General features: G+C 36.0%; 1 protein-coding gene across 1 annotated transcript in view; it reads right to left on the bottom strand.

The window, feature by feature from the left end:
• The window catches only part of CDC73 (cell division cycle 73), a 201,177-nt gene extending 178,311 nt beyond the window's left edge, over positions 1-22,866 (bottom strand). The window contains exons 1-6 of the mRNA XM_007952169.2: positions 22,736-22,866; positions 19,910-20,015; positions 16,270-16,339; positions 10,770-10,832; positions 10,635-10,687; positions 7,379-7,467 (exon numbers count right to left, since the gene is read on the bottom strand). Coding sequence (XP_007950360.1) covers positions 7,379-7,467; positions 10,635-10,687; positions 10,770-10,832; positions 16,270-16,339; positions 19,910-20,015; positions 22,736-22,866 — 512 coding nt within the window. The remainder of the gene's footprint in view (positions 1-7,378; positions 7,468-10,634; positions 10,688-10,769; positions 10,833-16,269; positions 16,340-19,909; positions 20,016-22,735) is intronic.
• Positions 22,867-23,217: the final 351 nt, after the last annotated feature.

The raw sequence follows: 23,217 nt of genomic DNA, 5'->3' as shown, positions 1-23,217 counted from the left end.
GTAAACTGTGGTCAATGACATGAGACAAAGTATATGTGAACTGCTGTATGGAAAGTGAATTTGCTCTGTAAATCTTCACCCAAATCACAATAAAAAAAAAAAATTCCCCACAAAAAAAGTCCTGGCCCAGATGACTTCTGGGCCACTAGAGATGGCTATCAAACACATTCAAAGAAGTGAAATCTATCCTACTCAAACTGTTCCAGAACAAAGAAAAGGATGACATACTCCCAAATCATTCTATGAAACAAACATAATCCTGATACCAAAACTAGGCAAAGACACAACTAAAAATGAAAACTGCAGACCAATACTCCTTATGAATATAGATGCAGAAATCTTCAACAAAATCTTGTTGTTGTTGTTGTTGTTATGCGCCGGCAACAAAATCTTAGCTAATAGAATCCAACACTATATCAAAAAAATAATACACCATAACCAAGTGGGATTCATACCAGGTATGCAAGAACAAGTCAACATTAGAAAAAACACATAAATAAAACAACAAAGGGAAAGAAAGACATGATCATGTCAATCGATGCAGAAAAGGCATTTGATAAAATCCAACATCCATTCCTAATAAAAATTCTCAGAAAAATAGAAATAGAAGGGAAATTTCTCAATATAATAAAGGCGTATGTGCAAAACCAACAGCCAACATTATTCTCAATAGAGAAAGACTCAGAGCATCCCCTGTTAACAGGAACCAGACAAAGACATCCTGTATCACCACTTCTATTATATATTATATTGGAAGATCTAGCCAGGGCAATAAATCAAGAAAGAGAAATAAAAAACATCTAAATTGGCAAAGAAGAAGTAAAACTATCTCTATTTGCAGATGACATAATTCTATACATACAGAAGCAAAGACTCAGCAAGAAAACTACTGGAACTGAAAGACTCAACAAAGTGGCAATGTACAAGATCAGCACACAAGTATCAGTTGGATTCCTCTACATCAACAAAGACATGTCTCAAAAGGAAATAAGGAAAACAATACCATTTTCAATAGCTATCAAGAAGATAAAATACTTAGCAATAAATCTTACTAGGGACACAAAACACCTATACAAAGAAAATTATAAAACACTAATAACAGAAACTGTAAGAGACCTACATAAACAGAAGAATATGCCATACTCAAGGACAGGAAGACTGAACGTTGTAATGTCAATACCACCCAAAACAGTATATATATTCAACACAATTCCAATCCAAATTCCATCAACATTTTTTAAGGACACAGAAAACCCAATCACTAATTTTATATGGAAAGGAAAGAGAGCTTAAGTAAGCAAAGCCCTACTGAAGAACAACAAAAGCAGGTCTCATACTCCTTGATCTCAAAACCTACTATAAAGCCACAGTTGTTAAAACAGCCTGGGATTGGTACAACAGACACATAGACCAGTGGAACAGAACTGAACTGAAAACTCAGAAAAAGATCCATCCACCTATGGTCAGCTGATCTTTAACAAAGGGCCACAATTCATTCAATGAGGAAGAAACAGCCTCTTTAACAAGAAAAAAAAAAAAAAAAACCTCACTGCCATCAAGTTGGATCCTACTCATAGTGACCCCTCCTTGGGTTTCCGAGGTAGTATCACCACGGAAATAGATTGCCCAGCCTTCCTTCCAAGGAGTGGCTGGTGGGTTTGAACTGCCAGCCTTCTGGTTAGCAGTCACATCCCTTAGGCACTACACCACCAGAGCTCCCCTTAACAAACAGTGCTAGCAAAACTAGATATCCATTTGCAGAAAAATGAAACAAGATCCATACCTCACATCATACACAAAAACGAACTCAAGGTGGATCAAAAACCTAAATGTAAAACCCAAAACTATAAAGTTCATCAAAAATAAAACAGGAGCAAACTTAGGGGCCCTAATTTATGACATAAATAGACTATCAAGCATAACCCAAAATGTACAAACAGCAGAAGTTAAATCAGATGTCTGAGACCTTCAAAAATTTAAATTTTCACATGCATCAAAAGATTTCTCCAGAAGAGTAAAAAGAAAACCTCCAGACTGGGAAAAAATATTTGACAATGGCATATCCAAAGTCCAAAAAAGGACTTATCTCTAAAGCTTACAGAAAATGTCAACACTTCAGCATCAAAAAAAAAAAAAAAAAATGCATTTCAAAAATGGGCAAAGGACATGAAAAGACAATCCACCAAAGAAGATATTCAGGCAGTCAATAAACACATGAAGAAATGCTCACAATCATTAGCCATTCAAATAAAAAGCAAACTCACTGCCACCAAGTTGATTCTGACTCACAGAGATCCCCACTGGGTTTCTGAGGCCATAAATCTTTACGGAAGTAGACTGCCCCATCTTCCTTCTACAAAGCAGCTGGTTAAGTTTCAACCACCAACCTTCTGATAAAAGCCATGGGCACTGCACCACCATTAGCCATTAGAGATATACCAATCAAAAGAACAATGATATATCATCTCACCCCAGCAATAATACCAAAATTCAATAAGACAGAAAACAACAAATGCTGCCAAGAGTATGGAGATGAGAACTCTCATACACTGCTGGTAGGACTGTAAAATAGTACAGCTACTGTGGAAACAGTATGGTGCTTCCTTTAAGAGTTGGAAACAGAAATACTATTTGATCCAGCAATCTCATTATTAGGAATATATCGTAAAGAGGTTAGATGCAGGACACGAATATGCACACCCATTTCATCAGAGCAGTATTTATAAGAGCAGAGAGATGGACACAATCAAAGTGCCCTTCAACAGATGAATAGATAACCAAACTAGGGCACAAACACACAATGGAAAAACTATGTAACATTAAAAAATAATGAAGAATTAGCAAATCACCTCATAACATGGATGAACTTGGAGGACATTGTACTAAGGGAAATAAGTTAAGCACAGAAGGACAAATATTATATGAGTCTATTATTGTAAAATGTCCAGGAAAGGTTTACACAGGGAAGGACATTTTCTTTGTTGATTACCAGGGATGGCAGGGGAGAAGGAGGGTGGGAAAACAGATGGATAATGAAGTCTGATGTGGGTGAAGTGAAAAGCAATGTAACAAAAGATGTGAGGTACAGACAATAAAAGCAAATACTATCACATACACAATACTGCATAATCAGTAACAGCAAACACAAATCTACAAAAAGACACAGAGGAAGACAGGCAAGAAGATCGGGTATGGATACACAAATGAGAATATACCCATGACCACACACAGGTTTGGCAGATAATACTCCTTCATATGTAGTTGTATGTGCTATAAAAATATCCATATGCAGTTTAAACATAACAGAAGACACAGTTAAGATAACTTCTTAGCCACAAATAAGCACCTTAAAGGAGCAAGTCACTGGACCTATGAGCTGGGACCATGGTTATGGAGGACATCAAGCTCAACTGGCACAATATCCTACACAAGAATACTGTTCTACATCTTACTTTGGTGAGTAGTCACTACAGTCTTAAAAGCCTGTAAGCAGCCATCTCAGAGGTTAACTATGGTCTCTCCTAGTCCAGAGCAAAGAAGTATGAAGAAAATCTAAGACACATGGAAACAGTCCAAAGGACTTATGGACCATGAGAACCTCAGCCTATATGACCCTGAGATCAGAAGACTAGATGGTGCCCAACTACTCAGAAAGGGAGATCCTAGATAGAGTGGGAGAAAACTATGGGAAAATAACTCAAAATCATAAAGAAGACCAGCCTTACTGGGCTCAAAGAGACTGGTGAAACCCCCAAGACAGTGGCCCTGAGTCACCCTTCAGTCCTGGAACTGAACTCACTCCTGTGGCTCAACTCTCAGCCAAACCACAGATAAGCCTATGAGCTATACACTTACATCAGGGAGATGCACTCCTTAGAACAGCAACCATGGAAGATCAGAAGAACAGCATTTGCATTAAGGAGAAAGGCAGGGAGGCAGGAATGCACAGGCAAGGACACAAAGAAAGGGTAACCATAGGGAAGAAGCTGGAGAATCGTTACACTGCAGGGGATAAAACCAGTATCACAAAACATGTATGAACTGTTGAATGTGAAACAAATCCGCTCTGTCAAATTTCACCCAAATCACAATAAAAAGTTTACAAAAAAGAGAGACATGAAGTCCTAATGTATGCCCAACATGGACAAATCTTGAAAACATGCTAAGCAAAATGAGTCAGCTGCAAAAAGACAAATACTGTATGATCTCACTTACATGAAATAAGAAAACATACAGAAACTAAAGATTACCAATGGTAACCAGAAAAAGGCTTTTTGTGGGGGGGGGGTGGGGAGGATTGGGGAAAGAAGCATTAAGTTTATGTTAATGATGATATAATATTTTGGATGAGGAAAGTGATAATGGTGGCACAACATGAAAAATGTAATCAATGTCATTGAGTTGTAAATGTGGAAGTTGTTTTTGGCAGATGTTCTGGTGTGTATGCTTTCAACACAGTTAAATGAGGAGGAGTAAAAAAATAGAGAAAAACCTCAATCTACTTCTTTGAGATCAATAAAATATATCCATTTAGCCAGGGTGATAAGGAAACTGGAAGACACAAGTTACTAATATCAGGAATAACAGTGGGGCCATAACTTCAAATTCTACAGATATTAACAAGGTAACTAAAGAGTACCATATAAAACAAAAAAAAGAAAAAGAACAATCTTACCTATTTTTAAAATAGTAATAAAGAGTTATATCTAAGGAATGCAAACATTGAAAAGATTCACTTAATTCTGTATTTTAACAAAAGATAAACAATATGATCATTTCAATAGAATCAGAAAAAGCACGAGACAATATCCAACATTTCTGATAAAAAAAAAACTCTCAGTAAACTGGAAACAGAAGAGAATTTCCTTAACCTCATAAAAAGTTTCTATTACCCAAGGTAGTAAGTAGTATGCTAGGAAGTCAGTATAAGACTTAAGTGTTTTCAGGAACAAGAAACAAGACAGGAATGCCTATTCAACATTAGACTAGAAAGGCTAGCCAAGTAATAAGGCAAGAAAAGGAAATAAAAAGCATGGAGTTTGAAAAGGAAGAAGTGAAGACATCTTTCTCTGTATACAATATAACTGTCTATATAGAAAATCCAGTGGAATACTAGAATAAAAGAGTTAAATGTAAGGTAAATATAAACATGCAAGATTATAGGATATAAGATCAACACAAAAAATTAATTTTATTTCTACACTAAACCAAAAACCAAATCCATTGCAATGAAGTCGATTCTGTCTCAGAGTAACCCCACAGGATAGAGCAGAACTGCCCCATAGGGTTTCCAAGGCTGTAATCTTTACACAAGCAGACTGCCACATATATCTTTTTCCCGTGAAGAGGCTAATGGGTTTGAACTGCTGACCTTTCAGTTAGCAGCCAGGTGTTTTAATTACTGTGCCAACAGGGCTCATTTTTATACTAGCAATGAATAATCAGCGATTTAAATTTTATAATATACCCTTTAAACCAGCATCAAAAAACATGAAATACTTACAAATATTACAAGAGATGCATAATACTTATAATTATGAAACACTGCTGAGAGAAATTAAAGAAGACCTAAATCTCTCCATAGATTCCTGTGGGCACAGGGGTTGGCAATCGGCTGCTAACATAAAGGCTGAGAGTTCAAAATCACCCAGTGTTGCTAGAATAGAAAGGCCTGGCAATTGATGTCTGTAAAGATTACAGACAAAAAGACTCTTTGGAGCAGTTCTACTCTGTAACACATGGGGTCACAACTCAGAATTGACTTGATGGCAACAAGTTTGTTTCATTTTGTTAACATCTCTCCATAAATGGCAAAGTAGACCTTGGAGAAACATCAGAATATTCAATATTCTTAAAATGCTAATTTCTCTCCATATTATTCTATGAATTCAATGCAATCTCAATCAAAATTCCAGCAGGAACTACTGTGGAAATTAACAACCTGCTAATTTCAACACTCACATGGAAATACAAAGGCTCTGGGATAATGAAAACAGCCTTGAAACAGAAGAATAAAGTTGGAGAGCTAACACTACCTGATTTCAATACTTATTAAAGATACAGTAATCTTAACAGTATGCCATTAACATAAAGACATAGATCAACAGAAGATAAAGGTTCCAGAAATAGACCTACATCAATAAGAACAACTGGTTTTCCACAAAGTGCTAAGATAAAAACTTGTACATAAATGTTCATAGCAGTTTTAGTTGTAATAGCCAAAAAAATGGCTATAACCAAAATGTCTCTCAACAAGTGACTGGGTAAACAAACTATGGTACACTCAGAGTATGAAGAAGGAATAAAATAATGACCCTCAAAACATTTATGCTATGTAAAAGAAAACAGAGGGAAATAAAACCTATAGTGCATAATTCCATTTACATAGTACTTTAAAAAAAAGTAAATTAATCTACAGTAACAGATTATTGGTTGCCTCGGGAGGAGATGATGTTGGATAGGTGGAAGCAGCGCATTAATAACAAGCACTGTGAAAACTGATGGAGTGACACTATGTTCATTATCTTGACTATAACGATGGTTTCACAGCCAGAGTACTTTAAATATGTGTGGTTTACTGCATGTCAATTGTACCTCAAAGCTATTTTTAAAAATCTACACTGACTTTTGAACTTTGGATAAAACTTCCATAAACAGAAGACTGTGGCAAAGAAATAATAAGAAAAGATTCTAATTATACTAAAAATCAGGAGTCAGAAAACTAAGGTTACAGGCTAAATATAGCCATGCTCATTTATTTATATATTGTCTATGGTTCCTTTCTCTCTAACTACTGCAGAGTTGAGTAATTGCAATAGACTTCCAAAGCTAAAAATACTTAATACATCATACAAAAAAAAATGTTTGCTGACCTCTGCAAAAATCAACAAGAGATTACATGATAAAATGAGTGGTTTGGATTATGAAACAATCTTAAAAAGGAAAGACCAATGTGGTAATAGAATCAGGAAGGCTTTCAAGAAAGCATAATTAGCACAACGGTTTCCAATCTCCACTACCATAAAACATGCTCATGTATCATCATCATCTTTTGAATTTAGGCCACAGAGGAATGAATGGAAGAGGTAAATACAAACATGGATTAAAAAACTTGTTGGCCTGTATTGAGTTGATTCCAACTCATAAGGACCCTATAGAACAGAGTAGAACTGTCCCATAGTTTCCAAGGAAAGACTGCCACATCTTTCTCCCATGGAGTGGCTGGTGGGTTCACACTACTGACCTTTTACTTAGCAGCCAAGCACTTAACCCCTGCGCCACCAAAGCTCCTTGTAAACATGAATAGCTATTAGGATTTCTTCTCCATGCATTCTTACGCATGTCTAAACTGCCTACTTTCCACTAAATAAATTCTTACCTAATCTGTTCTGTTTGTACAATTCCTTCTTTGTGACCCTCCAAACGAGCAGCCAATCTCTCTTTATCAAGACGCACACATTCTTCATCCTGGAAATAATCACTGATTAATGAATGTTTTAAATTTTTATTTAACTTCTAGTAGAGAAAAAAATACCTTACAAAAGATTTTCTTAACAAAGTTCCAACCTATAAAGTTCTAGGCATAACTGGCCTTAAATCAACTTTAAATTACTTTTAGTTACCTATTAGCTACACAATATGACAATAATAAACAATGTTGACTTATATAAGATTAGACTTGCCTAAAAGTTTAGAAAGTAATTTCTTTAATCACTTTTCCCAATGATTAAGTGTTCTTCTCATAAAATATCTATCTTTATTCAGAAATACATACAATAAATTCCTTCTCTTTGAGAATGTTTAAAATTACTTTTTTGTTGTTGTTGTTATCCATGAACATTTATTGCTTATTAGGACCTAATAAATGCATGGCATAAAATATGGCACCTGCTACCCAAAAGTATAATTACATATAAAAATCCTTCACCACGGTCAAAATTTCCTTTGGAATCTATAGTTTTCTTCATCTGTTGCTGTAAGTCTTAATTCCTTTAGCAAAGATCAAAACACTAAAAGTTAAACTTCAGTGGTTTTCAGAACATGTTTCTCACAGTATTAAGGATTTACTGCAAATTATCTCACCGGCCACTGCAAGATCTTCTATAAATTCAACTTTGGTAGCTAAGCTTTTAGCTCAAACACATATTAGGATTTCAGGTAAGATTTTGTCTAAAAAGTGTTTGCCTGCTTAAAAACAAAACAAAATTTAACTTATCTTGCTCAATGTCTATCCTACAAATAAGAAAATGGAGGATCAGAATCTAATGAAATATGAAATTGTATAAAAAGCATCAGTATATTCAAGAGGTCCAAAATAATGCTGGACTCTAAATTATGCCCTCATATTAATCCACCATTTAAAAAAAAAAAAAAAAGTTAAAATGGACCTATCAGCTGAAATGAATGCAATGGTGGTAGTTCAGCAGATCATTAAACTTTTCCCACTTGTAATAAAGGCATTAACACAGATTGCCCAAGTGCCTTGTTGTTGTTGTTGTTGTTTGCCTTCGAGCGAGCGACTCATAGCGACCCCTCCTTGGGTTTCCGAGGCAGTATCACTACGGAAGTAGGATTGCCCAACCTTCCTTCCGAGGAGTGGCTGGTGGGTTTGAACCGCCAGCCTTCTGGTGAGCAGTCAAGTGCCTTAGGCACTATGCTACCAGAGCTCCCCCCAAGTGCCTTAGGAGACCACTAATTTTACAGATAAATACAATATAGATTTTAATCAACTCAGAATTCCTGCCCTTAGGTTTTCTCTCTCCTAGCATAGTGCCTTGCAGGTCATCAATATATATTTGCTGAAATGAAAACTATTTATGTAATGCAACTGTCTACGAAACACAATTTAATGTTACACATGCTCTGGAAATAATTATATGATTTTTTAAGTTACTGGAATCTTAGCAAATTAATATTGCTGGTATTTGAAATTTCCAAATAATTACTATTCAGATTCCAAATTAAAAAAAAAAAAAAAAAAAACACAGTGCCATCAAGTCAGATGCAACTGAGGCAGTATCACTATGGAAGTAGATTGCCCAATCTTCCTTCCAAGTAGTAGCTGTTGGGTTTGAACCGCCAGCCTTCTGGTTAGCAGTCAAATGCCTTAAGCACTACACCACTAGAGCTCTCTCCAAATAAATAGTATCCCCAAATTCATTCAGTTTGTTCACAGTGGGTCACAAATTCCTTTTCATGCAAGCAGAGTTGAGGAAAACATCAGTTTTACTGCTACAAAATTTGTACCCAGTGAAACGGAATGGCTAGAGGTCAGGAAGTCTGAGTTCTAATCCTAGCTCTACAACTCAGTAGCTGTTATGAATCTCAACAACACACTTATTGGTCTCTGTGCCTGTGTGCTCACAGATGAAATGCATGCTACTACCAATTTCAAGAGACTGTGGTAAGGACTAAGTATGTCAGTATACATAAAATACTTAAGAGTATTACCTAGCAGAGTATTAACATTGAGTTTGTTACCATTACCCAAAAACTATCATGTCCATGTCTCTGAGTATGCCCAAATTATTTTAAATTAAAATTTGTCACTCATTTTACTGTATGTCCTTACCAACCAATGATGTCCCTTCAACTATAAGTTTTATCCTCAATTATGGATGCTTTACTATTTATATAGCAGGCAAACAGTATACACATGTGATAATTTGATTTTTACACATATCTAAAATAATTTATGGTTTTCAGAAATGCTAACATTAGTGATAAATACTCGTCCAATACTGTTATTTCAATTGATGTGTGACCAGTTAAATCATTTCTCAGATTTTAACTGTGCCTTTAGTGTGTTATTCTCCATCTTCAAGGGTTTTACATATAACTGATCTGAGGGCTTACAACAAATTTACACATATAATGTCAAAATCATATAATTAAAATTCTTAAGGTTCAATTACTTTATGAAGTATATTAACTAACCAACAAACTTCATTACACAAAGGAAGTTTTTATAGGTGGCTTCTATTTCACATGAACTATTATTAAATATTCTGTGTTATAAAATTCTACAAAAAATCTGTGACCTGAAATGTCAATATTTTAATGACATAACTATGATTAGTACCTGGTGCTTACAACTCTTAAGAGTGAGGCAAATTCCCATACCACCCTGTTCCAGGGGTAGACAAACTAAAGCATAAGGCCAAATCTGGCCTACTGCCTGTATGTGTGAAGATTTATTGGAATATAGCCACACCTAGTCATTTATGTAATCCCTGTGACTGCCTTAGGAGCTCTGGTAGCGTAGTGCCTAAGGGACTTGACTGCTAACCAGAAGGCTGGTGGTTCAAATCCACCAGCCACTCCTCGGAAAGAAGGTTGGGCAATCTACTTTTGTAGTGATACTGCCTCGGAAACCCAAGGAGGGGTCGCTGTGAGTTGGGTCCGACTTGAGGGCACACAACAACAACAGTATGACTGCCTTTGGGCTATAATAGTAAGGAGTAATTGTAACAAAGTATATACTCTCTGGGCTTTTCTAGAAAAGTCCTCCAACCCTGACCTAGTACAACAATTTATCAAAAAAGAAAAAACCAATATGAGCACAGAACTCTTGTTACTACACAAACCCAATTTCAGAAACAATATAAATCACCTTTAAAATAAAATTCCATTACCTCAATTCGTGGTTTCTTTGCCTCTGCTAAAACTTCATCTGCAGCTCGTTTAACTATAAGGGGAAAATAAATAAATAATATGTATCTTTGGCATGGGTTATTGAAAATTTTTTATAAAAATCTGATGAGACATACCTTGAGTAGATCGCTGTAGACCTATTTCTAAGGGGGCACTTCTGTCAATACTTGCCGATGTTGCTGAAGATTGAAAAAGATTCATGTGAGAGATCAATATTTAAACACAAACATTAGATATTATTGAGTGAAATGTTCAAGGTATGCTGTATATTTCTAAATTTCCATATGATGATTTCCCCGAGTAAAAAATAAGCTTTAAAGCAATTTTATAACTGATTTTTTTGTAGAATATTAATCTGTTAGAAAGCATATAAAAAGATAAACTATTTTTAACAATTTAGCTTACAGTTAAGATGATCTGATTGCAATTATCACTTCAAACACTCCAGTATAAGAAAGCACATGCATAAGATATATCTAAACATAAATACACTAATATATACAAATATGAGGAAAAGTTTTTAAGTTAGCATTCACTTTAAAGATAAAATTTTGAGTTACTCATACTTGGTAAGAAAATGTTTTTAATTAAATCATTTAACTTTTGAATGGCTCAAAAAAAAAAAACTGTAAAAAAGGGATACACCTGTCCCCATCCACCCTTCTACTTCCTACCACCCTTCATAACCACTGTTAGTCTCCTATATACCCTTCTAGAGTTTCTTTCTATAGTTATGAGAATATACATTATACTCATATTCCCTGTTTACACAAAAGGTAGCATACTATCAACACCATTATGGTACCTTGTTTTTTTTGTTTTTTGTGTTTTATTATTAACATAACAATGTATCACCAACATCCCTCCATTTTCAGTATGTACAATACGTAAAGCATTTTCTTAGCTCTTTTTCACACTTACAAAGGATTCTGTTATATGAATTAACTATAATTTACTAGTTCCCTATTGATGGCTACTTCAATTCTAAGTCTTTGTCATTACAAATTATGCCATAATTAATAATTTTGTATATGTCATCTCACGTATTTCCAAATTCATCTATACAAAAAGTCACAAGTAGGATTTCTACATAAAATGTGTAATTACTGTTGCCAAATTACTTCAATGAGTTGTATCAACTGACACTATAAACAACAATGTATTAAAATACCTATTTTCCTTACAGCCTTACCAGAGTATACACTTACTCCTCACATATCACCTATTTGTTATCAGACATTTCATATTTACAATAGTAAAATATCTATTATCTTTTTTACATATGAATGACGTATGTCTGACAGCAACAGACATCAAGGTGCAAGGCAAGAGTAATGATGGCTGTCATGGTTACAGTTATGTGTCAACTTGGCAGGACCATGATTCTCAGTGGTTTGGCAATTATGTAATGATGTAATTTGGTAGTTACTACTGATGTAATTTGGCAGTTATATAATGATGCAGTCATCCTTCATTTTGTGATCTGATGTGGTCATCTTCCATTTTCGCGTAATACTGATTTTTGCTTAACGATCTGGTCTTTGGAACCTATCCGTGTTGACAAGTGAAAAGTGGGTGTGTTATTAAATTTCTGGATTTTTGCCTATTGGGTAAAATATGTTATCTCTGCATTGTTTATGTTTGTAATTCTATTATCAATTAAATTGTGCATTTTTCATACAATCTTACCATTTTTTTGTGTGAATTATATGACCATAATCCATTGGGCTACTGGTCTTTTATATATATTTCCAGAATTTCATATTAGTGAGATTGGCCCTTTTTCCATAACATGAGTTTTAACTATCTTTTCCTCAATTTCTTATGTCTTTGTACATTGCAAATCTTATTTTCAAAAACATATTAACTGAATAAGGCCATCTTTCCCCCTACTGATTTAGCATGTAACTTCAGTCATGTTAAATTCACATATATATTTCTAACCTAAAAGAAAAGAAAGCTGTTCTATTGGTTTATCTATTTTCATACTTTCTAAGTTGTTAAGGCTTTAAGTTCTAACCTCTAGAATGGCTAGTCTTTTCTCATTGCTCTTCCCTAAGTTTTTATGATACTGTTTCTTTTACTAAATAACGTTTAGAATCACCCCTCCCTGAAAAACATAGTAGGGATTTTTATCATATTAAATATATGGATTATATTAAAAAGTGACATCTTTAAGCCAGTATGTCTTTCTAAGAACATGGTCTTAATATTTGCTCAAATGTTTTGTTAAACCATTACATCAGCAATTAAATATTTGCAAAACAATATCCAAAACCCCAAATCAAACCCAATGCCTTCAAGTCAATTCCAACTCATAATGACCCTAAAGGACAGAGTAGAACTGTCCCCAAAGGGCTTCCAAAGCTGTAATCTTTACAAAGGCAGACTGCCACATTGTTCTCCCATGAACCAGCTGATAAGTTCAAACTGCCAACCTTTCAGTAAGCAGCTAAGTACTTAACCACAGCACTAACAAGGTTCCTTAAAGCCTGATGACTAAATTTATTTGAAATGAATAAAGGATAATTCTTTTTTTGTATTCTGAAATGAAAATCCATATGCTTTAACATACTCCTACCTAACAGGCTCACCTGAGATACACATTAAGAGAATCCTATATTAGACCTTCTGAAGCAAAAATATGTATTTTCAATAAGTACACCACATGATTCTCATAATTTAAAAAGTTGAGGAAACACTGCTCCAAAAAGTAAATTTAATTTGATTCAAAGGAAAAGCCTTTCCATATACACCCCATTTCCACCCTTCTTCACAGCAGAATTGGGCCCTCTTCAGTCCTCTCATGGTTCTAACCCTTTATCAGTCTACCTTGCAGAACAATGAAAATCTTGAAGATACGAGATTTTGCATTTCATACAGCAGCCAGCACAATACCTGTAGGAATAAGCACTTAGTAAGTGCTTGCTGAATGCTGAAAAGATAGCACAGGAAAATAACAATCCTGAAGATGATCTTTCCATTATGCACAAGATTCTCTGTACAAATCAATCTTACTGCTTAACGCCATGGAGAATATGCAACAGGCAGCTGTTAATGAGTGAAAGGCAGTAAACTACACCCCAGGGAAGGTGAGACCAAACTATTCTACTATATCAACTTATTTATATTCTGTAAGACAGCAAATTAATAATCATTCATTTATTCATTGAAGCACTACTCTACTTCACCTCCAGCTCTTCTCTCTTGATGGCAGTGAGATCCCTCTCTCCCTCTGTTGTTGTTGTTGTTGTTGTTATGTGCCGTTGAGTCGGCCCCGACTCATAGCAACCCCTCCTTGGGTTTCCGGAGGGTTTCCGAGGCAGTATCACTACGGAAGTAGGATTGCCCAACCTTCCTTCCGAGGAGTGGCTGGTGGGTTTGAACCACCAGCCTTCTGGTTAGCAGTCAAGTGCTTTAGCCATTATGCTACCAGAGTTCCCTCTCTCCCTCTAGGAAGGCTCATTTTAACCCTGCCAGAGTGACAAAACTAGCCAATTCTAACATCAGAGTTCTACACACTTTATTTGCATGGTCCCACCCAGTAATCCAGTGGGAGTTACAAAGTTTATGGCTAGACAAGCCACACCAAGTAATTCACTGCACTGCAGCTACTATGTCCCACACACTGTTCTAAATGCTGTGTATTTAACAATAAATAAGACAGACGAGTTTCTGCCCACTTGGGGTTTACTCTTTGGTGGAAGCAGCACATAATATATAAGTGAAAAAATATATAATTTCAGGTCAAAAAAAGGATTTGATTAAATTAAACCAATATATCAAGATGATACTACATAAAACAGGAAGGTGTAAAGGAGTAATGTTATTTGACCTTGCCAATACAGCAGTCAGAGAAGTCTCATCTGATGGAAGAAGAGGTGACACAGATCTGAATGGGGAAGTACGCCATGTGACAGCACAGAAAATCAGAATTCAAGACAGAGGAAGAGCAAGTACAAAGGCTCTGAGGTTAGAACAGCTAAAAGACTAATGAGACTAGTCAGCTATGGACAAAAGAAGTTTGGTAAAAGATAAGGTCACAGCCATAGGCAGAAGCAAGATCATATACGCTCAATATAGCAAATAGGCGTCTTATTCTGGAAAACCACAAGATGGCTGTGAGCAGGTGAGCAACACAATCAAGTGTATGCACTTTTTCAAAGAAAGGTCACTCTCACTCCTAGGTGGAAACACCATTGCAGAAAATAAATAGTGGAAACTTGAGGAGGCTATGAAATAGTTTAACAGAGAAAAATGGAATAAAGTAGATGTATAATGGTAAGAACCTGTCATACCTTTAAAGGTAAAGACCTTGTCGTTGGAATGGATGTAAAATGTGAAAAAAGAGAAATCAAAGATTTCTCCAGGATTTCTGGCCTAACCAACAGCATGAATGGGATATACCGGGGGAAGAATAAACTTGGGTGTTTTTTTATTTTGATTTAAAGGAGAAGAGGAGGAAAGAAGTAGACAGTCTATTTTAGTAATGTTAAATTTCAGATGCCCATTAAACAGCCAAGCGAAGACACTAAGTTAACAGTGAATTCATAAATCTGGAGCTCAGGGAAGAGGTCAGTGTTGGAAATAAACTGGAATTCAACAGCATATGGAAGGTATTTAAAACATGAAACTAGAAGAAGTCATGTAGAGATTAAGCATTAAGAGAAAAAGGAAAAAAAAAAATCAAGTCCTAGAGAACTTCAAGAATTAGAAGTCAAGCACAGAAGAAAGTAAGCAAAATGGACCGAGGATTAGACAACGAATAGGAAGAGAACCAAGAGCCTGGTGCTCCAAATGCCAAATGAAGAAAGGCTTTCACAAAGATAGGTGACAGCATCAAATGCTGTTGCAAGTTTAAAAACAAAAAAAAGAAAACAAACTCATTGCCATCAAGCCAATTCCGACTCACAGCTACCCCTTTTGGGTTTCTGAGGCTGTGTATCTTTATAGACATAGACTGCCCAGTCTTCCTTCTGCAGAGTGGCTGGTGCGTTTGAACCACCAACCCTCTGGTTAGCAGTCAAATGCCTTAGGCACTATACCACCAGAGCTCCTTACAAGCTCAAGCAAGCTGTTAATGAGAAAAATCAAAGGATTTGCAATCCTTAAGTAAGCTGTTGATCTTACAAGAGTAATTTCAGCAAGATGATGAGGATGAAAGCCAGATAAGAGTAGATTTAAAAAAACTAGACGTAACAGTGATACCATGCCAACTCTTTCAAAGAATTCTGCAATAAAGGAGAAAAATAAAATGGAACAGTAGATAGTAAACCTGTGTGGTCAAATTTTTTTTAAAGATGTGAGATATTCCTGAATGTCCATATTTTAAAGGAAATGTACAAAGAGAAAACTGATGGTGCAAGATAGAAATAATTTAGAGAGATAGTCTTTTAGTGGGTAAAAAGAGATGGAATCCATATACAAGAAAGGTATGATTGGCTTTAGGCAGCAAAACAGTGCATTTACTATATAAGGAAAGAAATGTGATCATATGAACACAACCGCAGATAGGTTAATTAATTTTTTAGGGACTATAAATTCTTTTCCCACTGTTTCTCATTTCAAAAAAATGTTGTTTTTATTTAAAGTGACAGTAGTTTAAAAATTACTCACATGCTTCACCATTGAGATATCCAAGTAGATCTTTTCGGTCAGGTCTTCGAACCACAGGAATGTTTTCAGTCTGAAGAAAAAATTTTAAATTAGATATGAAATCAATAGCAACTATACAAAACTTAGTAAAGACAAACATCATACAGCATCTGAATTTTATTCCAACATATCTTGATAATATATATTTAAAATCCTATTTGTATTAAATGACCAGGCTAAAAGAACCAAACAGAAATCTTGAAAAATTTTTTAACATTAATTTTTGATAGCTTTATTTTTTAAAATTCTAGCACAGTGACCTTCCTTGGGTTTCCAAGGCAATACCTCTGTGGAAGAAGATTCCTTCCAAGTGGCTGGTGGGTTTGAACCACCAGGCTTCTGGTTAGCAGTCAATGAGCATTACGCCACCAGAGCTCCTATACAAAATTATTAGAAATGAAACAATGACTCTTTCCGCTTCAAAACATCAATTATATTCTTTTCTTTCTCTTCCTTTTGCTTATTCTAATTTTTAATTGCACACATGATGGCTTGCACATTTGGGACAAATACTTTCAGTCCCACAGCCTTCTCACTTTATACGATGTAACCAAATCATTTTTTTTTCTCTCACCCAAACCAGACCTCCTCAAAACATTTCATTTGAACTCTTTCAAATAAACTAAACTAGACACTAAAACTAAATTTTGATAATTAACAATAAATAAATACATGTTGTTCAGGAATGACAAAATGTTCGGGAGTTTATGCAGGAAAATGTTAAAAATGGCTGTCTAGGTTGTCTACCTTATACATTACATGTTTCTTCTTCATCTTTGTGTGTGTATAAATCCTTCAGAGGGGAAAATATACTCAAAATAAAATAAAATAAACCTGAAAAACATATCTTAATAAAATAAGTAATTTTTGTTTAATCTTTCATATTAGTTATTTGTAAAGAAGTGAGCGAAACAAATAAAACTGTATACTTTAGGTACCAATGCATCTTTGGGCCATGAATTTAATGAACCCTGTAATTACCACAATTTTGTGTTTTTTTTCCTAATGTAAACAAACATCATGGTGATAAGATTATAAACCTGAAATTCCTTTGTCATCTTATATGAACAATAATGAAGTAACAAGAGTCCTTAGGACCTCTGGTCAATTATCTAATACTGAGTACTGATACAAATGAACTAGATTTAATCATTTAAAGAAAAATCTGTATTTATACTTCAAAAAAAAAGGTCTAGTTAAAATTTTAATCTTGGCCATGATAAGTTTAAGAGCTCACAAGTTTTTGGTGCGTATGTATTTTTTAAAACTAGTCTACATAAAATAGGATAATCAAAAGATTTGAATTAATTTTCATTAAATTTCTGCTTCTAAGTCTGATAATAATCATTTAATCATTACTGAATTATGTACACATTGTAGCCAAGTGACAAAGATACAGTCGACTCACACTTAACAGGAGCTATGGGTCAAGAATGCCTATTTCAAGAGTGGGCTGCTCACGAGAAAGAGCAAATTACACAAAAGATGTTAGAAGAGAAAACCACCAAAGTTAGCAGAGACCTAAAATTTCAGAATTCTGCCTTTTAAAGTTGTCAAAAATTTAAGAAAAATAAGAGTTAAAATCTTATCTGACCAAAGGTCATAAGGTCCACAGTAACAATTACAGCTGTCAGTTATGTTCTATAACCATTTCCCAAGAAAACAATCTCTAAATCTAAGTCAAGTATCTGCATCATCTTTATTATCCTGAAATGAGTGGGTATGTCCAATACGACATGCTAACTACTGCCTAACTCATAAAGATTTAATATGAATTAAAATAACTTTATACATAGAGATGCCACCATTTTGCCCCAGTACTGCCCAAGTAATTTCACTCTAATCTTATTGTTTTTAAATAGGTATGTAACATTATGTATTTCTTGCTCAGAAAGCAGCAGTCCTACAGTATGATCCTTACAAAGCTCAGTAGATGATGGAAGACTTTCCCAATCACTTCAAACAACAAGGTATTATTCTGAAATGACATCTCACATAAGCCAGAAACAACATCAACATTACTACTAGGAGGGAAGGGAAGGTTACAGAAGTAAATTTCAATTTAATGTCTTCTGGCCACAGAGATAGATAGATAACCCAAAATGTGGCTCTAGTGATAACAGATAAATTGATGTTAATGAAGTTTGTAAAAGTCTTAATAAAACTGTTTCAAGAATTGTTAAGAATTGGGGAAAAGCAGTACTTACAAATTAGTACATTTCATATTTAATTTTAAATATGTGCTTTTAAGTTAATTAAAACAATAAATACTAAAAGCAGACACTTAATTATTTCATTTATATCTTAAAAAAAATTTATGTTCAAGTTTACCAAAAGATATTTGGGGAGGGTCTCATTTGGAAAATGAATTATCTTTTGGGGCATTTTCATAAGCCATTTATGGCAACTGTCATGACTCACAGCTAGTATACTCAAATAACTCTAAAGCCTTACAAATCCATTATAATATACTGCTTTACTATAGATGAAGAATCTCTTCATCATATTCTCTGTGAAACCAAGTTCTTTTCAGTACTCCTAAAGTTTCTTCTAAATAATAAATTTTTAAGCAGTGAGATACAGAAAGCAGGCAAAACTGGAAACATTAATTTATCAGTACAGTATGTGTTCTGGTTATCTAGTGCCACTCTTAACAGAAAATGCCACAAATGGGATGGCCTTAACAACAGGAGTTTTTATTCTATTACAGTTCAGGAGGCTAGCAGTCCAAGTTCAAAGTGCCAGGCTCTATGTATGGGCTAGGTGAAAGCCCCTCAGCCTTGGGCTTCAGGTCTGCCTCCAGCTCCCAGCCCACTGAGCCACAGACTTTTCTTCACTCAGACAGCTGCTGGCTGCTGAGGCTGAGGCGCCTGATGTTGACAAGTAAAAAGGCACAGTAATGATGTTACCAAACCACATGGCAGGCCATTTTAAGTCCATTGTAAGTCCCAAGGTTGACAGAGCATGGCAGGCTGCTGAACGACAACAAGGCTACATGCAAAGTCCAAGCGTACCATAAACTAGAGACCATTCCCCAAGGCTGCTTCTTATATATAGGAAGCAGACCGCATTCCCTAAGGCAACTACTCACAGTAGATTCCACCACAGAGTTGATTACCAGTCTCATCATGGGGAATACTACCCCAGCTGCCCAGCCACTCAACCAGGCCCAGCCAAGTTGACACACAAACTGAACTACCACAGTACGAAAAAGTTGTATTCTACTGATTTAAAATTAACCTTAAAAAGCTGTCTGTTTGATTCCTTCTTACAACATTTAAAAACAAAAGTTCTCTTGAGATTAGTATTTCAAGTACCTTGGTTCTTCAACAGGTACATAAATTCTTTTAAAAATCCTATAAAATAGTTGTAAAATGTCCATTGTTACAAACATTACCTATATTTTTACATTTCAAAAAAAAACAAATTACAAAACGTGTATAAATCTCAAACAGAGGCCCAATCTTGACCCTCCATGAGACATATAACCATATATACAGATTTTTCATTCTTTTTACCTGAAGCCTATAAGGAAAGTTATCCACATCAAGTGATATCTAACATTAATTCAAAGAAACAATTTTAAACGAACTCCACTTACGGCTGCACGTCGGACATAAACAGGATGAGAGAGGTGCACATTGTTAAGAAGAAATAATATAGAATCCAATGTGTAATATTCTCTGGGTTGGCCTTCCTTTCCAGTCCTGAAATAATTAAGGCAAGATTTTTACCAACAATACCAATGCAACTCTTCAGGCTTGATTTAATGTGCTCATTTATCCATACTTATTTTGTTGTCCCATAACAGATTTAGAATAGCTAACCAAAATACACAAAAGTAAATGACTGGTAAGTCAAACTGTTACTAGGACAAATGTTACTAGGACACAATGGCAAACAACGAGAATAAGCAGGAATTAAGAAAACACACAAAATTCACACTCTTAGGCCCTATGAACTTTTTAGAATTAGGCCCACATTAAGCTCAGGACTTTGTCAACAGCAAGAGAAACCTAACCAGTTATGGTTTAGAGAGAATTCATAAAAGAAAACAACCAAATTGCTAAGCAGAAGCACAGCTATGACTGGCACCAAAACTTAAGAGAAATTTATCCTATGACTCTTGCTAAGAAAGATTCTGCTGAACAACATTCTTACAGTAAAGAAAGTAATGAATTTCACAGGTCTAATTCTTATAACATCCCTCAAACAGACCAATAACAATGAAGTAAAACCAGAATGCAACTATACCTGGGATACAACAATGCAATCTAGGGATGCAACCTCTCTAATGCAAACACTTATTACTTGCTAACACTACTTGTTAATGTCTGATCTTACTCCTACTTCATTCTCCCATCCAGAAGTGAAATGGTCAATATATGATTCAAATTTATCTGAATACAGTCTACTATAATTAACCCTCAACCTATTTACCTAGCGTATATTCCCATTTTTCCTTTAAATCAATGTATTTCAAATCACAATGCACTATTAATTACTATACTAGGAAATCAAATATATAGGTTACTATCAAGTTTTATTTTTGATGATATAGAAAAGAAAATAGGAGCTCTGGTAGCATAGTGCCTAACACACTTGACTGCTAACCAGAAGGCTGGCGGTTCAAACCCACCAGCCACTCCTCAGAAGGAAGGCTGGGCAATCTACTTCCATAGCGATACCGCCTCAGAAACCCAAGGAGGGGTCGCTATGAGTTGGGGCTGACTTGACAGCACATAACACCAACAACAACAAAATAGAAAAATAACAATGACCTGCATTCAAAAAGAGTACTGTTTAACGTTACATATTTTTGCATATATAAATGTATATATTTGTACATGCACGAAGAGAGATATATATAATAAGTGAAAATACATTTCTTGGTTTAATTCACTGTTCTAAAAGTTTGAAATCTGTTCTAAGCATTCCTTATTCACTGGCTTCACTGGATTTTTACCTGTCATAACATTTACTTACTAGCTATTATGCCTTTATACATGCAGTTCCATCATTTTGGAAGACCTAATCCATCATCTCACTCACAGAATTCCACCCATTATTTAAAACTTATTCATTCACTCATACATTTATTAAAAAAAAATTTATTAGAAGCCAACATGCCAAACACACACCTATGAAAGCATTCCTAACACCCCAAAGCCAGAAGTGATTGCTCTCTTAGGAGATAGAAAGCACTTCATGACAATTTATGTGTTATCTCCTCTACTCAGATTACTCTTTTGAGGCTAGGATGAAAATCTTAGGAATTTTTCTATTTCTTACATTAATGAACTGCCTGGCACCCTGAATACTCCTAAACCACTTTTTTGAAGGGGAGGGATTAAAAATTCAATTACATGGAATTCTGTCAATGCAAATTCTTTTAAAAAGATTAAAAAAAAAAAAAAACCACAGAAAATTCAGAATGATGTCATTTCATAAAACTAATTAAACCATAAGCCCTACAAATAAAAATAATTTTTTTAAAAAAAGAACAAACAAAAAAACTAAATTACCCTCAGCTTTTCTGTCAACACTAGGTAGCGCCCACTGCCCAGCCCCTTTCACTCTGCTCTTCCCTCAGTCAAGCAAAACTAAATATGGAAGTCCTGGTTCAAGGTTCAAAAGAAAATGTCAAAAAGAGTGACATCACTAAAAATAGTCCTTAATGATTATTAAACTTGTCTCTAGATGTTCTGCTAAGTTATTTAAATTCAAGAAAGCCCACAAGGCTCAATATTCCAAGCCATTTTCCTTTAACTCGCACTTCTCAAATCATGCACATCAATTTCTTACTTAAACCTGTAAACGCTCACTCCATTCCATTACTAACTTTCTCCCTGAGGAAACCCCTGCCGCTATCTCTAATACAAACTTATATGACTTTCAAACTCATCTAATCTGTTTCCTATCCTAACTTCACATAGTTGACTCCATTCTTTCTTCTTGAGAGATACCCCCTTTTCCAACACGAAAGATATGAACCAGGAGACGCAGGGCCAGCGAAGACAGTTACAACACATGGGAGCCTCAAAGAAGAGAAAGAAAATAAAGAACAAAAAGAGACGTCTCCGGTACTAGACGATGTATTCGTCTGTGCACCTATGTTCAGGTATATTTGTGCCCCAGCCCTGCACACTGCTGGCCCTCAAAATATATTGATAAAAATGAAAGAGCAAAGTCAGAAATTCCCATGGTACCTTTCTCTATGGCTTCCCAAATTTTAAAAGAGATGGACCACTCCATATGCAGCTCTTCACCCCAAAAGTGCAACTTCTGTTCAGGAAGGAAACTTTTTCCCGGAACACTCCTGTTTTTCCTCATCCCAGGGGAAACGGGGGGAGGGGTTAGGAAACAGGTCACCTGGGGGCTCTCAACTATTCCTTGTCACCCCAGGCCACAGCCATACCGGACTTACCCCCAAACTACATAGTTGGTCTTGACATTCTTGGGCCAGGAGAACTCCCCGAAGATTACTTCGTCTCCCTTCACCACAATCTCCTTCTTCTGGATGTTGTACTGTCGCAGGACGCTGAGCACGTCCGCCATCTTCCCCCCCCTCGCCGCCGCCGCGGGCCCCGGGCGCCGCCGCCGCCGCGCCTGCCTCCGCCTTCCCCCGTCGCCTCGCCTTCCTTCGCTGCCGCTGCCGCCGCCGCCGCCGCGAACCAAACAGCAGCACCACTAACAGCGGTCCTCGCCTACGACAGCAGCAGCAGAAGCAACCACCCAGACCGCCGAGGACCCCGCGTTATAAGGCAAGGCCCCGCCGCCGGCTGTCCGCAGAGAACGCCTGACTGCACGCTTCCAGCGCTGCACGGCAGCCGCCAGGGGGAGCCACGACCGCCTGGGAAAATGCCCCTCCCCGACTCCAACTCCGAAAGGAGCTGACTCCTGGCACGG

The sequence above is a fragment of the Orycteropus afer genome, unplaced genomic scaffold (assembly GCF_000298275.1).
Source record: "Orycteropus afer afer isolate SDZICR_OR568_19922 unplaced genomic scaffold, OryAfe1.0 scaffold00326, whole genome shotgun sequence".
NCBI classification, from domain to species: domain Eukaryota; kingdom Metazoa; phylum Chordata; class Mammalia; order Tubulidentata; family Orycteropodidae; genus Orycteropus; species Orycteropus afer.
The sequence above is the reverse complement of the archived record's forward strand: the minus strand, read 5'-3'. Positions and strand labels throughout refer to the sequence as shown.